The sequence below is a fragment of the Peromyscus californicus genome, unplaced genomic scaffold (assembly GCF_007827085.1).
Source record: "Peromyscus californicus insignis strain IS unplaced genomic scaffold, ASM782708v3 Scaffold_5__1_contigs__length_169319896, whole genome shotgun sequence".
NCBI lineage: Eukaryota > Metazoa > Chordata > Mammalia > Rodentia > Cricetidae > Peromyscus > Peromyscus californicus.
In genome coordinates this window covers 145,106,691-145,128,238 of record NW_026294573.1, presented here as the reverse complement: position 1 = coordinate 145,128,238, position 21,548 = coordinate 145,106,691, and the positions used below count along the sequence as shown (strand labels likewise).

Here is a 21,548-nt window from a genome sequence, read left to right as displayed (position 1 = left end):
TCCAGATGTCTTTGGAATTAACTTGGAATGGAAGCCGTGAGCCTTAGCTTTCCCATGGGTGAGTCAAGTTGCTCTCTGAAGAAGACAGCACCATCTCCTTCCAAACTTCTTTCTTTGCCATCAGCAAGTTAGTGATGTTCTGTCTCCCTAACAGCTCTTAGCAGTCTAGGAGGCCTGATGTCTTACCTAGTTTCCACTTGAGAAATTGATACTCTAAAAGTAAATCAATGGGACCCAAGTTTAACTTTTGTTTCTGACCAAGTGAAACCCAGGGATAAATACACGTGTGCCTCCCTGCTTGTCTTTCCTTCTGCAGCACCAGGGTGCTGACAGCAAAGGCATGGATCCAAATTTGCAGCTCAGAAAAACAAAAGGAAGAAATAGATTTTCTTTAGAGATGTTACGGGGTCAAAGTGTGAATTCTTGCCAATGCTGCTGTGAGATTAGGTGAGAAAGATCATTGAACCATTGAGTAAGATCCATTAAGAACATAAGTAACTCCTTGTGCCCCCACTGCACATCAAGCTGGTACACTGGAATAACAATGCTGCTAGAAGGGCCGGCCACATTCACCTTATGAATGAGTGCACGGTACTCATGTATGGAACTCATTCAGCCCAGCCTGGCAGCCTTGGAAAGCATAGAAGTCAGACAGACTTCTGCTGGTGGAGCCTCTGCCTCTGAGCAAGACCAGCTTGAATTCTGGTAGTTCAATGGCTGTCATGACCTGCTCTGAGCCAGTCACTTTTATACATGTATCAGGTCAAGGTGGATGATATTTACATCATTTTAATAAATATTAATAATCATCTTAATCTCAGTAAACCTTACACATGAGACATTCAAATCACTACCTGATCATCTAAGCCCCCAGAGAGAAACAATCACTTTGCAAAGCTGTGAAATTTCCCTGGCCTTTTGGACCTCATCTGTGTGACAAGTATCTGGGGAAAGCAAGCAGGTGCTTTAGACAAGTGGGTGGGTGAGTAGCATGCATAATCCCACTCTGGTTTTGAAATATTGCCCTCCTGAATCCAGTTCTAACCTATTTGCCATCTGTCTTCCATTATTTTTGAAGTCAGATTTTAAAAATATTAGTGATAATACCAGAAGCCAGTGTCTATTGTGTGCCAAACAATGAACTTCAGCATGACATTGCTCTGTCCCACTCCACATAGAGACATTTCTCTTTCCCTGCCTTCCAGGAGAGCAGCCAGTCTCCAAGGGGCTGCTTGTCTAGGGTCACATAACTACTAAATGATGTGGTCATATCCACATTCAAATTGGTTTGTTTGTATCTAATTTAATGCCAAGTGGAAAGACTCACCAATATCGTTTTGTAAAAAGCAAAATGGTTTGGATAAAATTGTATAGTTAAAAGATAATTAGGGCATGGGACTATGGGAAAGAGGAGAAGAGAGGTTATTTTTTAAAAGTTAAGCGAATGGGGAGCCTATAAAGTGATTTTGAGAATCCCTTCTCATCCATCGGATGAGGCTGAATGGGCATCTCATTCATGAGTCATTAGAGCTAGAAGCTTATTTTACACATGAGGAAACCAAGGAACAGAGAAGGAAGTAACTTGTCCAAGGTTATAATAATCATAAACATTTTCATTATTTCCTCAGAGATTTATTACCTCTTATTTCTTCACAACATATTTGGGGATATATACAGACCAAATCTTAAGTGGAATAAAGCATGTGACTGTGGTTCATTTCTTTATGTGAACATCACAGCTCAGTGGTGCTCAGCGCACAGTCTGTCCTAGCAGACGGAAGCCCCGGAAAACTGACAGTTTAACACAATGATGTCAGCATGATTATTCTCCAAAATCATCAAAACCTTCCGGTTTCCAAATCTAGAATGTGAATGTGCCATCTCTGGGAGTAGGACTGCTCCCTTCAGTTTAGATGCTGTGTCTATGTCTCGTGTGCCTCAGGAGGAATTATCCAGTAGTGAACAGGGGCTAGCTGTTTATATGCTGCACCATTTATGGACCATGAACTGTACCTGGGTCTTCACTGATGAAGACCACACGTTCTCACCATTGTTTTAAGTGCCTCAAAGTCACACCTCTACATGTTTGTTGACTGAATGATGCCAATGAATGAATGTAAAAATCCAGCTGTCTTTCTCATCAGTGGAGCAATGCAAAGCGAGGCTCACCACTAACTGCAACATGAACTTGACAAACATGATATTCATTCCACATCACTATTGCTGTTCCAGCTGCAGAACTGACTAAAGTCTAGGCTGATTGTGTGGAAACATTTGTGTACCCGAGTCAGGTGGTATTCCCTTGATTTAGCAATGATTGTGAGGACCTCCTGCACTACTGTTATTCTTAGAAAAAGCAGTGGCATAAGACCTGGGAAAGATGGACTAGAAAATCCTCTAAAGTGCATTGGAAAAGTTTTTGATATATTTTTCAGTTAAGCCTGTGTCTTCCCATGAACATAAATATTCATCCATGATGTTGTTGTGAAAGCTCCACCCACAGCTGACTCTTGAGAGATCAGTTCCTTCACTTTTTCCCCATTCAACATGGTTTATTGTGCCGGGCGGTGGTGGCGCACGCCTTTAATCCCAGCACTCGGGAGGCAGAGCCAGGCGGATCTCTGTGAGTTCGAGGCCAGCCTGGGCTACCAAGTGAGTTCCAGGAAAGGCGCAAAGCTACACAGAGAAACCCTGTCTCGATAAACCAAAAAAAAAAAAAAAAAACATGGTTTATTGTGCTACCTGGCTAAGACATAAACATGTGAAAGTCATCATCCTCCCTGGTCTCATAAACTCATAGTGACATTACTTAGCTGGGCTAAGACAACTGGCTCTCAAGTCACATGGCCAGGACTTAACTTCCACTCTGGTTTCACTAGCTGTGTGACATGGAATCCAGGTTCTTAACTTTTCCCATTTGTGTGCCATCAAATGTGAAGTGTGGGAAATGGCAATAGCATTTATCATTCTGAGGTCTTGGATGGGTTAAATGAGATCATACAAATACCTGGTAGAAAATGTGGTAGGCACCAAGAAGGAGCATCTACTGAGCAGAGGCCTTACATTTCTGTAATTGTTTTCATGGAATAATGTGAACCTGGACTTAGGTGATAGTAATAGACACAGTGGAATGAAGATACTGGCAATGATTTTTGAAAGAAAAAAATTGAGGTGGGGGTGGAATTTAGGGAGAAATACAATATTAGGATAAAAGCCAAAGATGATTCCACATTTTGGCATGAGGAACTGGGTAGAGGGATGAGTATGTATACAGGGGAGGATGGTATACCCAGCCTGCAGCACGTAGGGTTGTGGCTCTAAAAAGGACAGTCAGGAAGGAAGTCCATTTGGTTGGAAAATCTGGCACCCAGAAGAGAAGGATATTAAAGTCACAGAGAGCACCCACAAAATTATTTTATGTGTGGCAACCAATCCAGTGAATCCATTTCTTTTGTATTGTTGATACACTAAAAAGAATATATGGATCTTCTAGAATATCAGCTTTGTGTTTATTAAAATAAATGTCTTAGTTTGGTGAATGGAACACTCACTTCTAAAGTCCAGTACAACTCAGAGGCTGTGATTCTCTTGTGGACTTGCCTTTGGGTGGCATTACACCTGGGTCTTAAAGCCTCCTTTGACCTACAAAGCCATACAACCCAGCATGCAGTGATGATGCTATGTCAAAACAAAGCCAAGTAAAGACACTATCTACATTTACCTACTCTGATCCCAATTGGCAGCAAACAGCAGGAGAATCTTCCTGCCGTAGTGGTCTCGGTTTTCCAGCACTCCAGGGAACCCATCAATCAAAGCCCTCTTAATGCCGGGATCATCTGCCTTGAAGTTTTTGAACATGTCCAGATTTAGCTGGCGGTACTGAAAGTACTGGGCCAGGAGTCTGAAGGCATCGGCTTGGTGAAACTTCCTGGCTCGGAGAAAACGCAGGATGAAGGCATCATCTGTACGTAAAAACCCAATGTCCGGCCTGGTGATGATCATGTCTCTGACCTGTTGAATGTCCTGATGTAAAACGTCCGGGTTTTCATTCAGTTCCAGGCGGGCTTTCTCTATCGTGTCTGGACCGAGTCCAGCCTGCAAGTGTGTCATCTCGGCCAAATCTCCTTCCCAAGTGCTTAAGCTCTGAGGTTTGGGAAGAACAGAAACTGGTCCCATTCACACGAGAGCGCGCTGAATCCGTGGCCCATTCGATGGCTCTCCTACAAGGCTGACCCCAAAACAGACAAATACAGAGTCTTCTTTCTGTCCTCGGAAAACAGCCGGACATTCAGGCCCTATGTGGTGGTGGCCATCCAAAAGAGAAGGAAAATCGAAGCCATTGCTTACTGAAAAACAAATGCACACAAGAGAAACAAGAGAGAGATGATGCAGAGAAAATATGGACAAATGAATGGGAGCCTAGATAGAAAATAGTACATTAAAATATGAGTCTGACGAGTCCATATCCTGTAACTAAGCTGCATATAATCCTTTAGGTAGGACATTTGGCTTATTATCAACAACTTAAATATTTAATATGCAAATATTTGAAATACATTCACAAAAGTTTTAGTTACAGTGAGTGACTCCTTAAGATAATGTCCTGTGGTCAAATTAGCAATATAGTACCATTTTATTAATAAAAGATTTTGTTGTTGTGGTTGTTGCTAAAGCATGCTTTATGGGACTGTTGACAGACATTATGGCTGCTGTACAATTCACTGTTTCCTGTTAGCCTCACTTCTTAAACAGAAGTATCTCAGCCAGAAATCTGCCCCTCACATCTTTTGAAGGCAGCCATCCACAGCTTAACAACACTAAGAGAATATTAAAGGTCAGCCTAACCTGACCCCAAGGTGCCTAATTAACGGTAAAAGGATTGTCACAATGCGGTGGGTGGGTTGTGGCAGACAGGCTCAGGGCTGGAAGACTGACCTTCAACAAGGACATCCTGAGCAAGGAGAAAGGTTTACAGGCTCATGTGGGATTTGTTATTCTGACTTCTTCCACTCCTGCAAAGAAACCACAGGCATGCAACGCTGTCAATCTGCCTTCTACCTCATCCATCTGGGCTCTGAAATCTGTCCATTTTCTGTAACTTATCTTTTGTCCTGAGATACTGTTTTACATAGGATTATTGTCTTATTTCTCCATATAAGTGGCAACAAAAAGAGGAAAGAAAAACTGCTGTATTGTTTGCGTCTTCTTTTTGTTTTGTGTATTCATGCTTAACCTCTCACAGGTATCTGTCTGAGTTATCCTTCAAATTCTCAAAACAGAAAGACAGGTATGTATATGTTTAAAATCATGCTTTTTATGGACTTAGGAGAGCTGGCTCTGCTGCTTGCCTGAGGGGAGCGGTCCCAGTGAGCTGGCCTGACCAGCTCAGCTACCACCCAGACCTACATCCTGAGCCTCGGGTTGGCCTGCTCTAACATCTACCACATCTGTGACCTGCTGGAGCATGTGAAGGGACGGGTCCTGCAGAACAGTAGCTACAGGATCCCCATGACTCGGGGTGCAGAATATCCGAGAGGAGTTTTGGTGAGGATCCAGTGATGATGGTGTGCCAGAGGCCAGAAGCCTTGTACCAGACCAATGACTCATTGCAATGAACATTTGCACTGGGGCTGATGGGACAAAAGGGTGTACTGTGTGACACACTGCAGCTCCCAATGCCTCTAGAACAAATGAAGAGGTGTTGAAGAGGAGGGAAAGATGGAGGATCAAGGCAGATTTTTGTTTGGTTTGTTTTTAATTAATTTGGTGGGGAGGGGGTTTCTTTTGGGAGGGACATTGCAGGAGTGAGAGGTGGATATGGAGGGGCTGAGAGGTGAGAGGAATTGGGTTGCATGGTATGAAATTCCCAAAGAATCAATAAGGAATCATGGTTTTATATATATAGTATAATATGTATATATACATAAACACATGCATGCATTGTTTCTTAGGTAAACAGTATTTATAGTAAGAGACAGAATATTCACTTCCCATCTAATCATTATTGATAATGCTTCATCACACAAGATCATTCAAAAGACAAAATAAGTGGCCTGATTAGACATCTACACCTATCAGCTTCATGGTGGGGGAGATGAAGAACACTTCCAGTTAACTGATATTCATTTTAATGTAATAATATAAAAATAACATGTTTAAATACATTTGATCTGCAAAATAACATCTAGATCTATAATGTATGAATAAGAAACAGAGTTTTATTTTTCACTAATTTTAAAGATCCACTAAAAATAATGCTATGAACTATTCTAGGATTGATGGAAAGTTGAAACTCTAGCTAGTTTGATATTCACCCACTATTAAAATTCCTTCTCCTATAGCCGACCACAAGCCTTCAAAAAGCTGCCTCACTGTGTGCTTCCTTTCTCTAATTCACCCCTACACTCACCACATCCTTAGACACTGTGGAACATGTTCTCACCAACCAACCAAAGATGGCGGTACAATTGTTATCAAAATGTAGACACTAATGACACTGTGTTAGCTACTTTATGTCAACTTGACACTAGCTAGAGTCATCTGAGAGGGGAACCTCAATTGAGAAATTCCTTCCATAAGATTGAGCTATAAGCAAGCCTGTACAGAATTTTCTTAACTAGTAATTGATACAAGAGGGCCAAGCCCAATGTGGGAGTGCTACCCCTGGGCTGGTGGTCCTGAGTGTTATAAGAAAGCAGGTTGAGCAAACCATGAGGAGCAAGTCAGCAAACAGCACTCCTTAATAGCCTCTGCATCAGCTCCTGCCTCCAGGTTCCTGCTTTCTTTGAGTTCCTGCCTTGGTTTCCCTCAGTGGACCTTGAGTCAAGAGAGGTGAGTCAAATAAACCCTTTCCTCCCCAAGTTGCTTTTGGCCATGGTGTTTCATCATAGCAATATCAACCCTAGCTAAGACAGACACTGATGATGATGATGATGGTGATGATGATGATGATGATGATGATGATGAACAAGCGTAAACTGGAAGAGTACAGAGCACTCCATGCAGATGGTCGCCTAGTATTGAATGGCATTCAATGCTACTGCATCCAAAAGACAATGTGCAGTTTCCAGTGTAGGTGACATCTTCCCGTATTTGACATTGACTGTTCCATCCTTAGAGCACTTCTCCTTCCCTCCTTCCATTCTCTGTCCATATGCCCTGGCCATCCCTGCCCCTTCCCTGCTCATTCTTCTCCCTCTGTGCAAGCCAATGCCAGAATTTTCAGGATCCTGCCCCATGATCTGTCCACCTGCATGCAGATAGCTTCAGTCCCTAGCTTCCTCCCTCTCCAGTCTCCTCATTCAGTTGCCCACTGAGCCTCTCTGCAGATGTCCTTCAATACTATAAACACATGTTCAAAACTGAACTAATAGTTCCCCATCCTGAACTGGAACCTCCAGCTCCTTCTCTCAGTGAGTGACATCACCTCTCACGCATACTGGAAACCTGAGGGTCAACTCTTGTTCTGCCCATCTTTCCAGCTCCATGATTGCATAATTGGGACCATCACCATTCCAGTGTTTAGATGGGAAGCAGGCTTTTTACCACAGTCTTTGCTGCCAACCTATGAATTCTCTGTATTCCCATTATTCTAAGTGTTACAACCGAAATATGCTCACATCACACTGTGATTAACATTCATTGTTAGCTTCCAACTCTTCATCATTCTCCAGAACTCAATCTGAAAGTCCCTTTGCCCCGGAAACCCTCCCCAACCTCAGAAATCAGAAACCAAATGATCCATACACACTTAACCACACCATGCTTTATTATCATTCTCACTTCACCCTTTTATTCAGAATCTCCTATAAAAGGGGGTATCTATTATTTATCTGGGATTCCTCAGTATATGCAGCATAAAGAGGGCCAGCTCTGTGGGCAAAGAAGTTCATTGTGACGACTGACGTTTTCTCAGTGCCTAGGATGGGGCACACAATGTAGCATATGCTACCAGTTATACAAAGCATCAATAAAAACAGCAGTCAAAACACTGTTTTTACATGTCATTGCTTCCCCCTGCCTGGAGCGGGCAACTTTCCTTAAATAAAGCCTTGCAACTAACTTTTAATTCCCTCCCTTATCTACAAAGAATTCCCCCACCCCCAGAGAATTTCCCCTAGGCACATTATATTTCAGATCCTGGTCTCACTGAAGCATTATGGGTAATGCTCACAGTTCCAAGCCAAGGAGCACAATGCTAAGAGCACAAAGCATAGCAACAGCTTGCTCCCTGAAGAAGATTTAAAGCTGCTTTGGAGCAAGTTACTTACCTCACAGTTCAGGGAACTCAACAATGTTTCCCAGATAAATTACTATGGGTTCAAGGGAAGAATTGAGGTTGCATTTTTCATGCCCTGCCTCCATACATAGCTATGCCTCCAAACTATAATATCTGAAATAAATTTGCTCTAATCTACATCTTTATTCTGTGCTCAGCATGTAATAGAAGCTTCTGCTGAGAATAGTTCAGCCAGGGTCCCTGAATTGCATGCCTAAGATTATATATATATATATATATATATATATATATATATATATATATATATTTCATTAAAGGTAAATATATATATATATATTTTTTTAATTAAAGGTGAATCCCCCATACCAGAAGCCTGAACAGCCTGCTATTTAAATAACACTGATCAATGCTAGTTAAGATACAAGAAAAGCTATATGGAGAATGTTTATCACAATGTAGCATTTTCAATCAATCACAGCTCTTTAGTTCTCACTTGACTTTTCTGAATTATAAATAGGTTACATTGGACTTGATGTCATACTCATAAGTAAGAGTGGTTTCTTTTCCTGATGGTATTTATAATAATGATAATAGCTATGATTCATTATTTATTATCACTGTGTTTATTATGTCCCAGACACTTGCATAATCTCTTCACATACTACAATACTTTTTAGAACAACTATATCAAATAAGTAAAAACTGAGATGCAAAGAAATTAAATGACTTGCCAAGAGGCAGACACTGAATGATAGCCCAAATAATCTCTCTGGACGATGGTCGTCATTCACTTGCTGGTTTGCCTCTGCTGTGCAGCAGTGGTCCAAGTATTTGCTACTTAACATCCATATGACATTCCTTTCACAGCTCCAGACCCTCACTCTCCTCCCCTTCCTGCTCTTCCATACTAACCTCTCTATGAGACAGAATCTGCCTCTGGGTTGCCAGGCTTTCTTAGACAGCCTAGTGCTGCACCGTACAAATAGGTGCCCACTAGCTCCATCCTCTTTTTGTCACTGGGGGATGGTTGGGCTGCTTAAGATGCAGTGGCTTTGCCAGCTGTCACATATTTTGCTCTTCTTTTTAATATTTCCCTTTGCCATGCCTCACAGAGTGCCAGTCATGGCATCAGCAGTAAAGTCTGCTCACCAACCAGAGAGGGAGCTTTAGGTAGGTGCAGAAAGTAGCTCTTCTCAGTGCTGGAGAATCACTTGTGGCTTTGTATTCTAAAACAGGAGCATCTCTTGGGAGGCCAAGTTGGAGAAGGCCTGCACTTAAAATCCATGCATTTTTTTTAATAAACTAGAAATTTGAGTCTCTCCTGCTTGTTGTTTAAATTCTTGACATCCACAGATTCCAAATACTCATTTAACTCAAGTTAAGATGAAAAATAAATCTATGGTATATATTTAGCCCCACACATTCAATCTTAAGGAAGTGTACTTATAAATGTATATCTTTTTTATCATTGTGAAGAGTAACAAAAAGTCCTTTAAGGAAGCAGAGTTTTTCAAGTGAAACCTATGTCACCTCTTTTATCACCTATTACTCTCATCTATTTCATTATCATCTTCAAAAAACCACATTTGATACCTGGGGGGAGTGGGGAGGATTCAGACCAGTTGTAGCAATGTCCTCTCTAAAAATTTATAACATTTCAAAGTGTTTTACATCAATTATCTTGTGCTTTGTTACAATGGTCCTTCAATGTGTAAAAGAAAGATAATTTCCTGGGAAATGCTAAGGTAAAATCATGTGGAATAAGACAAGTGAAGGTGCTTATGGAATGAAAAGAGCTCTTCCATTAGCTGTAATATTCTTGTTAATATCCTAATTATGTTGTCTCCAGATAAATAAAAGATATTGAGATGCAGACTACTGCAGAGCTGGCTTAAAGTCCGATATTGAGCTAGTAGTGGCACTGGGAGAGAAACAAATATCTGTGAGTGCTTGTTATGTACCAAGGGCTTTAACATTATATTATCTAATTTCTAGCCAACCTTTAAAGTTAGGTTATTAGTTATTAGGTGAAAAGGGAGATTTAGAGCTTAGACTAAAATATGGTAAAAAGGACAAGCCTTCATACCCCAGATTACCTCTCCATGCTTTGTTCATGGCTATTCCTTGTCTCTGAAGAGGTGCCATCTTTAACAACACACTCTTGTTAGCAGCATCCTATCTCACTCATTCACATCAGGCACCAAATTTGGAGAAGAGCGGGAATATTGTTGTCATGATCAGAAAAATAATGTCTACAGAACCTCACTAGGCATAGTGGCTAACCTTGTAATCACAAGATTCAGGAGGCTAAGGCAGGAGGATTGTGAATTTGAGGCCAGTGTGGGATATAAAATTAGATCCTGTCTCAACAATAACAACAACTAAACCCTACAAGGACTTAATATTACTTGAAGTATATGAACATAAATCACTAATAAATAAAACTTCAGATTAGTGTGACTTTTGTGTGAATTTCTTATCAACATTAATATAAGATGAAAAACTCATGTTTATTTTGTGAGTTCTTTTACAAAAGGATGAAAAATGAATCTTCGTGATAAAACCTACCTATAAAAGTCTAATCAAGTACATCATCCACTAGCACAAATAAAATTTTTACAAATTTTAAACATATGTTCTCTCAAACCTTATTCTACACATTTAAACTACATATATATTCACCTAGGAATGCTAAAGAGAATTTTAATTTGTTTGTTTTATCTTTTAATTATTTATTATTGTTTTGTTGGGTTTTTTTTAAGGAGGTCTTTCTACATATTTCAGACTGGCCTCTGGTTCATAATTCTCCTGCCTCAGCCTCTTGAGTGTTGTTATTGTAGGCATGTACTACAACACTCAGTTCAAAAGGAATTTTTGTACCAAATGACATGAAAGTAGATGTTACTGGAAGATCTAGACCAATGTTTACAATCACACTGACTAGTGTTTCTTCCTCTGGGCCACTCTCTCTGAGCTGTTTCCTGAATGTTAACATGTTCCCTTACTGCTCGGGGAGCCCACACTTCAGTCTCGAGGTTGTTAATGACACGTTCAGAATGTGTCATTCTGTGGAAGAGTCTGCACTTGTTGGGTTTCAGAGGGTTGCTGTGCCTTGGGGGAGTTCTTCCTCCATAAAGACAAGAGGACCGAAGCCCTGTGAGTAACAATGGTTGCTGCATTTTCATCGAACATTAGCTAATTTACAGATAGGAACTGTCTGTACCGGGGTGGACAGACACATCTGGAAGGACAAAGGGCAGACCTATAATCATCAGGAAGTGTAGCATGGTCAGAATTGAGGCCTGGCTCACCTTCAGCATTCCATCACCTTTAGCTCAGCCCTAACCCAGGGCTTACTCCTGCCCCATAAATATTCATTGTGCAGACTCCCTTGGATCCTTTTAAAATAGCAACCAAACACCCTGTCATGTGCTTCCATTTGCTTCCACTCTGGAAAAAGGTTAAAAGTAAATTGCAATGAGTTCCATCAATGTGGAGACAATGAGAACTTCTTACCCAAAATAGATGCCAGATTGAAATGAATATGAACCAGGCCCCAGGTACATTGGGGCTATTTGTCAAAGATTGAGTCCTGAGTTCTAGAACAACATTCTGTCATCTTTTATGTTTTTAGCTTGCTGTGTGACGATGTAAAAAGGGGCTAGACAAGCTGGAAAACAGTAGAGTACCTTCTGCCTCTCTGCTACATTAGGGTGGAAGTTTTTCACTAGAGTAACACTTTCTTTCTAATCAGTGTATCTTATGGAGAGAAGGTGCATGGGGAGAAGGTTATAGAGACTGAAATGTCTTCATAGGATGTCTCTCTATTGCCCTAAGAACTCACAAGCAGTTAGCACTCCTAGCTCTAAAGCAGATCAGTTGCATTTGGTAGGCGTATCATTGAGAGAGGAAGACAGGAGAGGGAAATGCTTGACTTTTTTATCTTCAAAGGAAGAAGATATTTCCTCCAAAATAGACTCTATTATTTGAGAAAATAATCTGGAGGTATAAAAAAGATGGAGTTCTCCAAATAGTCCTTAAATTCCCCTTTTCACTTTGTTTTCCCAGTACATCTATGTAACTGGGATTCTTCTTGTGGATATGGTTGGGATAAGAATGGCTACAGCAAGGATCAGAATGAAGAAAACTCCCAGGCAAAAGTAGAATGGAGAAGGTTGCTTTGGGGTAAGGTGGGAAGAGAGAAGACCCCCCCCCTGCAACCTTCACCTGAACTTGTGTTTTTTGAGCTCTCACTGTCTCAGAAGTTGGAATGGTTTGGGTTTTGTTTCAGTTAAACTTCATTACTAATTACACCTGAAGATATGAAATTTAAGTCAGAGGGTAACCTCTGTCCTCCTTCTTCAGTGGAGGTCCATTCATCATGTTAACTGAAACAAGCCAGACAGAAAAACAACATGTTCTCCCTCACATATAAAGGACAAAAACATTGATTAGATAGAAGACAATAGTAACTGAGGCTGCAAAGGGGAGGAGGAATGGACGACACGGAGAAGTGGGACAAGTATCAAAATATTCTTAGATCGGGGCAACAAGCTTCGGTGTTCCAGAGCACAGTGAACCAATTATAGCTTACAAATGACTACATATCTTAAAGTCAGCAGAAGAGTAGGAAGGTTCTCAACACAAAGAACTGATAATTAACCTGACCATTGTGCATGATATACATTCATTGAAAGATTACACCAGGTCCCACAAAATGCATAACTATTATATATCAATCAAGAATTTCACCCATTAATCAGTAGCAGCCTTGTAACTTCACAGGTTATTGGGAACAGACCACTGAGATGCACTTCTAACCCACTGACTGAGCAATAAAATTGGACTTGAGAAGCAATGACCCCAAAGTAATGAGGTGAATGACCTGCCCCGAAACAAATCTTGAAATATCTGTGTTTTCAGCAGCAGCACCACATTGTTGATAGGGGGATGAGCACATCACTAGAGTGTCCATTCCCATGGGCAATTGCACCCATGGCAGCTTACGGTATCACCCTATGAATTACACCCACATATGCTTGCATACTTTATAACATCTAAAAAGAAGGAAAGGGGAAGAAAAGAAGGAAGAGAGAGAAGGAAGGCAAAAAGGGAGAGAAGGAGGCGGGATGGGAAGGGAGAGAGGGAAGAAAGATGAGAGAGGGAGAGACGGAAAGAAGAAGAGGAAAGAAAGAGAATGAAAAGAAAAGAACATGTGGGGAAAATGTCAGGTGACTCCCTTTTGAGAAGTTTGCTTATGTAGCCTGTAACCTGAGCCCTTCAATCATCTCTTGACCCACAACTTTGTCCCTGCCTCTCCTAAAAATATAAAATACAGAGCACCAAGTAACCTATACATGTGACACACATAAAGGTCTGGAAGTTTACGTAATACATCTGAGCTATAATAGAATCTGAATCCAGGTGATTCTATTTTAAGGAGCAGAAATGGGAAAAGAATAGCCAGACATCTACATGACATCTAAGAATCAAAGATTCAGCTGTAAGTGTCTAGCATCCCAACACATGTAGGCAAATTCTTCCTTGCTCAGAAATCAAGTTGAACAAAAACTCCCAGGAAATTAACCTACCTCTAAAAGCACTTTCCATAATATTTCTTGACATAGAGCAAGTCCATAGAAAGAAAACAGCCCAGGGTAACCTGATGGAGAAAACTGAGAGGAGGTGGGGGATAATGAACTCACATCTGAACACATAAGGGTTCTTCATGGGTGCAGACAGTGTCTGGCCAGTTGGTTTAGCCAGACAAAATACAAACTTCCTTTAAGCTACATAAAACTTGGATTCTCTACAGAGATACAGCACTTGGGGCTGAGGAGGGTTGCAGACCTGTGGTCCTACACACTGTGGGCTTTCTTGTGAAGCCTCATTCCAGTGAAATCTGGATAAGAGTGATAATGATCAAAACAATGCCTGTTTGGGAGAGGATGCATCAGGAAGGGAGGGCCAGCTCTCTTGATGACCCTGCGGGCTTTTCTGGGTTAATACATATATGCCAGCTCCATGCTTTTTATCCTCCACGCTGCTTATCACCTCTTCTGTCCAAGTCACAACAGCAGAGAAGATCAAAGCCAGCCAGAGTCCACTTATGAAGAATGGGGGCAGATTTCCCAGAGATAATAGGGTGTCTCTCTTGTCAAGCACAAAGACATAAGCAGACACAACCAGCTCTAACAGTTTAAGATTTCATCTTTTAGGAAATGAACCTTCCAGCTCATTTTCTTAAATGCCGCTCCCTTCCCCTTCCACAAGCCTGTCTACAAAAGGGCACTGTGCTGAAAAAAAAATGTTTCTGTTTACCTTTAAATCCATTTTTAAATCAGAAAGTTTTGTGATTAGCAATATGAAAGATAAACAACCCTAACTAAAAAGAATAAGTGTGGAAGCCACAACAGTAACACTCTATAAAATTAATAAGCTGGGCACGGTGTTTCCGACAGGGAGAAGAAGCATGGCTTCAGAGACAGGTGCCTGTAAATCTCCTGGAGCAGCACCACTTTGCCATCCCACCAGCCTCGGGGAGCCAGAGCAAGCACAGGAAGCCAGCAGCTCTGCAGGCTTTGTATTCCGGGCCTGTGTTTCTGGTGAAGCTGTTCAAATTGACAACATGTACACATTTTTTCAGCCTCCTGGTCTGGACCATTCTTTGCACATAGATAAGGGAGTCTTAAGAAGTCTTTCACAGAGACTTGAGAGCTCTTGTTTGTTGTGCATAATATCAGTCTAAGGACGGTGGTAGGTGACTAAATGCAATATATTTTGCCAAACATTTTCACTGATTTTCTTGGTTTGAGCTTTAAAATGATTGAAATTTAGAGGCAAATAGAACTGTGCTTTTAAGTTCATAAAATTAGTAACAGTAAGCAAACTCAGCATGACGCTACTATTCCTCATTCATGAAGATTATTGAGCATGGATTTTTGCACAAAGCTTCTTCCAGAAGACTGTTTATGAGTCTCTCCACTTTGGGTGGTGCCTCTAAAGATAAGCAAGAACAGAACTTGCTTCACTGTCCCTTTTCCAAGAGGTGGATTATGCTCAAGGGTAGAGTCAAGTGGGGCTTTTTGTGCCCTGGTTGAACCACTCTTGTGACCGGTGGGTGACCTGACAACATTTCTACTTCAATACAACACATTTAAACTAAGACGCCGATTTTATGAAAAACAACTTGCAAAAACAACAACAACAGCAACGAAAGAAACAACAATACTTTGCAGTTCAGTACAATCAAGTCAGAGTCCCTTTCAACACACTTATTAATGACGGGGGCAAGCACTTGGTTGCTGTTGCTGGTTAGCTCCGATAAAGCAAATGATCCTGGTTAAATCAAATAGGTGCCATGACCTAGGACTGGACCATCAGGTCCAAATTCATGAGCTATTTGAAAGATGTCCCCACTCCCCATCGGCTTTGATAGAAGACGAAAGCTGTAAAGCAGAGCCAGGCAAATCACAGTTACATAAAATGCCTTTTCAATTTCTGCACTCGATTACCCTTTACCTTTAGGAAAATGGTGTTATTGCCTGATTACTGAGAAAGCACACGGAAATCTCGCCTCCCAAATCTGAGCCAGTCCTTGACTAGTAATGAACAAAGCCAGGCCATCTGCTCAGAATATCATTACCACTTTGGCCATTTGGGCAAGGGATATATCTGTTCTCTTTCCAGAAGAGGTTTAAGATTGGGAAATTGAAATAAGTATAGAAGAAGAAACATTTTAGCAAATAGAATTTCCTGGTGAAAGGCTTATTTGATACATTCTCACTATCATCATTTTAATTTTCATTTGGCCATAGAGTTAACCTTTGGGGTTAACATTAAAAAATAAACTTAATTCCAGAGTTTCTACAGTAAATGCTTAGGGAGAAAAGCAGCCATGTGGGTGCTGTGAGTCACCCATCACCCCCACCCTGCTTCCTGGTGACTCTCCATTGGAAAACCAGAATATCGGGGCTGAGCTAACCTTTCTTCCTGGAATCACACTCTGCCTCAGGCCATGTTAATTTCCTGAACTAAACAGTCTCTAATCTGCTGAAAGGCAGCTGGCTAACTGCTGGTGTCTGGCAAGTCCCCATCTGTCCCCTTTCTGGGGTCTCTTCCTGCTGCCTCCACTTTCCCTTCCTCTCAAGCAGGCGTCTCTCTTTGTTTTCAGGGGTCTCTCCACCTGAACTTTCCCTTCTATGCCTGTGAACTTGAGCTCTTTCCTTTCTACCTTGCGGACCTCAGGCTTTGTCTAAGTGACAAGACACAGTTGTGTGGACTGTAGTTACCGCGCCGGTGAAGGTGGAGATGATGACGGCGATGGTGGAGACAGGGTGCTGATGGTTGGGGAGCGCAGGCTGGGCAGCGTGGCAGGAGAATGGACCGCGGAGGCGGTGGAGAGTGGGGTGCGGAAGGATGGAGTGCAGTGGGATTGCAGATGGGAGCTGTCCACGCGCCGAAGTGCTGAAACGCCGCAGCCATGGCATCACTAGAGCGGGGACAGGCGGGGAGGCGCTGAGAACACAGAAGGAAGAAAAAGAACAAATACCTTCACACCGCCGCCCAGGCTCGCTTTGAGAATGTGTTTCTGCAGGTGTCCGCGCGCGCGGCTGAACTGGGTGGGTGAGATCCCCTATCCTGGCAGTTGGAGCTCAGATTTCTCTAGAAAGCTGTGAATGAGAGACCGGGCTGCACCGGGCTGTGATTTGGGTAGGAGGCGTGTGCGCCAGAGACTCTGTCCTTCTATACCAAGCCTGGCTTTCCCCTGGGTCCTAAATGCCTCCGCAGGTTGTTCTCACCCATTCAGGCAATACAAGTACTAAAAATTGTTTTAATTTGTTAACACATGGGACAAAAAGTATAGGAAACTATAACTACCCACATTTAAAGCAGAATCTTTTAGATAGCTTATTTCAAGTTCCAAAAGAGACCAGGTCTTGTGTATGTAAACCTAACAGATAATAGAGCATCATATGCCTATGGAAAAATTATTATTTTATTAGCAAACGACGTTCAGAAAATAGGGCTGTTGGAAAAAGTTCAAATTAAGACCCTATCTTGCCAAAATAAAAACACATAAGTTAAATCCACCAATGAAAATTAAAACACTAAATAACTAAAAGATTAATGATGTCAAGATATGAAACATTTTCTAAACAGAATAATAAAAGAAATCACAAGAAAGATGTCAACAAGTTTGAATGCATAAAATATTTCTTAATGCCAGAATGTCAAAAATTGTTAGTATAAATTATCACTTGGAGAAAAATCACAGCAAATATGTGATCATGCATAAATATTTCATAATAAAAAGAAAAATGCTGAAGAACCAACAATAATTTTAAAAATCAACTTCACCACCAAAAAGGAATGTGTAATTTAATATAGTTTCAAAGAAATACCAAAAGAAGAAAGGAAAATAAAAGAGCAATGATGTGTGGTTTGGGATGAAAAATTTAAATCACACAAAATTCCATATACTGCTAATACACTACTGAGAAAGTGTGACCTTCCTACAGACTCACTTTAGGATGTATTTCAAGAGCCCTAAAAAGTATATGACATCCAATCTTGTAATTCTACTCACCATTTGTGTAAATATTTATGCATATAAATTTCATTTATGATCACAGAAACTATTAAAAACAATAAACATAATTTTATACAGAATGCAAGATTTTCCATGTGAAAGCTACATTTCTGAAGAGTAAAGACAACGAGAAATGCTTGCAAAATAGAAATGAAGGAGACAAGACATAAATGTAGCATCCAGCCTCTGCCTCTCAGGTTGGCAAGATCATGGGGTGATATGAAGACATAATAAGCAAACGTGCTTTTTGCTAAGGTGACTCAGTTTTCTTCCATGCATTTGCCTAAATGTATCACATTTGTTTAAATAGTGAAACACTTGTGGGTCTTTTTTCCAAAATTCCTCTTATATTGTTCACCAAGACTATAGTAATTTTTCAGTTCTCACATGGTATTTGCTCTCTCTCTCTCTCTCTCTCTCTCTCTCTCTCTCTCTCTCTCTCTCTCTCTCCCTCCCTCTCCCCCCATATGTGTTATGCATAACTCACAACTCACATGGCAGAGAACATCTCTCCTTTGTTCACTGCTGCTTGTAAGTCATGGAAGGCTGCCTGGAACTTCACAGATGTTCAATGAATGTGTCCTGAGTGGAAGAGTAAATGGATGGATGACATAACCTACAACACATATAAAGGTATTTAAGACATTTTATGAAGCTATGAATTTTATATAGAAATTGATCTGAACAGGCTCATCATATGAAAATTGTCTGCAGGAGATGCTGAGCTTCCATGGCTTAAGCAATGTCTTCAAAGGCACAGCTCAGCTCATCATAGACACACGTGAAGACACTAAATGTGAACTTGTCTAAGGAAAGCACTTCCCTCAATTTCCACTTGTGCTATTTTCATTTAGGCACACACATACGTTGATCATTTCTCCAGGTTGGTCTACTTCCTGTACTGTAGTAGCCCCCTTCTCTCATGTCATCCTTTTTTCCTTTTATAGATTCTACATATGAGAAAAATGTAATATTTGTATTTCCTGCATCTTACTTATTTTGCTTAATATGGTGATTTCCAGTTGCATCAGTTTTGGGCAAATTACATACTGGATCATAATGTAAATATCTGATGTGCAGTCTCCAAAGCAGTTCCAACCTACAAGATGAGAACCACTGGAATGGAATAGATTATGTTATTAAATGTAATAAAGTCTATTCCCTTTTAAATTCTCACATAATTCAATTTCCAATTCTTATATGTGGATTTCCTGTGTTGGACTTGTCTTATCTTTCCTGGAACCCAGGCTGGCTTTGTTCACAATTTTTAATTTTGTTCACAAAATAACGGCAAAACCAGGGTCTATTTTCTCTGATAGATTTTTCTTGTTTTGTCTCTGTGATGATTTGAATAAGAATGCCCCCCATGGGCCCATGCTTAGTCATCAGGGAGTAGAACTACTTGGGAGGTGTTAGGAGATGTGGCTTTGTTGGAGGAAATGTGTCACTGAGGGTGGGCTTTGAGGTTTCAAAAGCTTAAGCCAGGCCCAGAGGTTCTTTTCTTCCTGCTGCTTGCAGATCCAAGTGTAGAACTCACAGCTACCATGTCTGCCTGCATGCTACCATGCTCCTCACCATGAAGATAATGGACTAAACCTTGGAAACTGTAAGCGAGCCCTAATTAAATGCTTTCTTTTTATAAGAGTTTCCATGGTCATGGTGTCTCTTCACAGAAATAGAACACTGACTAAGACAGCTCTGATTGACATTGTGCTGATATTTTACATTCTACTCAGTCCCCATCTTACTCCTCACACTGCAACTACCTGTGTCATATACATCAGTGGCTAGTGACAAGAACGAAGTGTAGCCTGCTCATGAGCGTTATTCATGTTGCCTTTCCTGTGCCTGGCATGCCCCTCCCTGTGACTTGCTTATATCCCTCCTGCCTTCAAGAGCCTTGTTAATGCTGAGTGTACTATGATCTAAGCATGGGTTGGTCATCAACATGTGAAAATTTATCTACCTGGGGGATGCATTGAAGTTGGGAGTGCAAGAATGGATAAATGCCCAGAGGATTCCTGGTATTTAAAAAAAAAGAAAGAGAGATTAAGATAATATTACAATGGCAAAACAACATGTTTCTGGATATCTGCCTAGCTAGAATGTCTAAGGGCTGAAAGAACTTATGAGGACTGAGGTCAAATTGTGACAATGAGAATACTCTAGTTAGCTAGATCATATCTCATTCCATTCATAGTTCTGTAACATATATCTCAATATATTCTCATAAAAAAATGCTAGTGATATTTCTATTATGTAATGTATAGGCCAGTTTTGAAGTTCCAGAGTTTGTATTAGTCAGGATAACTAGGGAATCCTGAAAGTAAAAACTGTCTCTGCAGTTGCTGTGGCTTCCCATAGCAATGGCTTCTTTCTTAGTTTCACTACAGGTTAGGGATGAGGGGAGAAGTTAGCCTGTGTTGCATAACCACATAGGCACCATTCCATGGATTATTTCATCAGGGAACAATAATGCCTGCAGAACATGTGCCTACTCTTATGCTTTAGCACAAATCATTTCTGAGCATGGCTTGTTGCCAAAATAAGTCTATTGGTCCTGGCTGTATACAAGGAGGTTGGGAAGTGTCGGCAATCATCAAGGTATTTCATGATCAGTCACTTAACACACCAGCCCATTCTTATAGTTGTTAAAAACATCTTAGCTTTTTTCTTACCACACAGAGCATACTGAACCTATCTCTAAAGACTCCTTCTACCACTACACCCATTCCCAATCCCAGATCTCCAGATTTTATGTGACTATCTTATGCCTGTCATGCCCAAATGGGGAGCTTCCTGTTCTAAAGATGTCAAATCTGAAAATAAAAATTATCTCCAAACCCCTCCCATAACACACCACTACACAGTAGCAGACAATAACAGAGCAGGTGGTCACAAATATTTCAACCCAAGAAGGGAAAGATAGGAGAAACCTGGCCATTGGGTTCTCAGTTCTGGAATCTCACTTGAGGGAAGACTTTCTGTGCTGAGGGCTATGAGATTTGCTTCCTTGGAGAAGTCTCCCATGCTATTGACTTGTTCTCTGTGGCGCATGGCACTATAGTCTGGGAAAGTCTTTTTGCCTCTGTTACTACTCAGATACATAGAATGGTAATTATGGAAAATGCACTCAGCTGAATTCCAGTTTCCAAGTTTAATTTCAGTCTCGATAAACCTGAGATCAGAGCAAACACTAAGCTCTTTGGGCAGAACTGTAAGTCAACAGTCATGTGGTTAGAGCTGGAGAGATGGGTCAGAGGTTAAGAGCACTGGCTGTTCTTGCACAGGACATGGGTTTGGTTCTCATCATCCACATCAGACAGCTCATCACCTCCCATAACTCATGTTCCAAGAGGTTCAGCATTCCCTTCTGGCTTCTGCAGGCACCAGCAAGCATATAACACACATATATTCAGGCAAGAATGCACACATACAAGTAAATAATAAACACTTTAAAAACCACAGCATTAAATATTTAAAAAAAATAAAAAATAAGAAGGCTGAAACTAGGTTCTTAAATTGAGCAGTCTTTGTCTAGCCACTAGCAGAGGGCTCCTGATGCATGACCACAAAAGTTCAATGTTTCTTGGGGACATTTGGAGAACTGACTTCACAGACTGGACCACATGTCTCTACCAGCTTGGATGTGGATGACAGTGATGTACCTCACATTCCTTTGATTCAAAGTTTCACTCAGACTTCTGAAGGTAGCTT

The 21,548-nt window shown here is 41.0% G+C and overlaps 1 protein-coding gene across 4 annotated transcripts in view; it reads right to left on the bottom strand.

Annotated features, from left to right (window-relative positions):
- The window catches only part of Clvs1 (clavesin 1), a 198,201-nt gene extending 181,230 nt beyond the window's left edge, over positions 1-16,971 (bottom strand). The window contains exons 1-3 of one of the 4 annotated variants that reach the window (XM_052716101.1): positions 16,791-16,971; positions 4,936-5,012; positions 3,722-4,346 (exon numbers count right to left, since the gene is read on the bottom strand). In XM_052716101.1, the coding sequence (XP_052572061.1) occupies positions 3,722-4,176 (455 nt within the window). In that variant the 5' untranslated portion in view covers positions 4,177-4,346; positions 4,936-5,012; positions 16,791-16,971. Of the gene's footprint in view, positions 1-3,721; positions 4,347-4,935; positions 5,013-16,530; positions 16,734-16,790 lie in introns of those variants that run through there. The other 3 variants (XM_052716103.1, XM_052716100.1, XM_052716104.1) reach the window with 3 other exon arrangements.
- Positions 16,972-21,548: the final 4,577 nt, after the last annotated feature.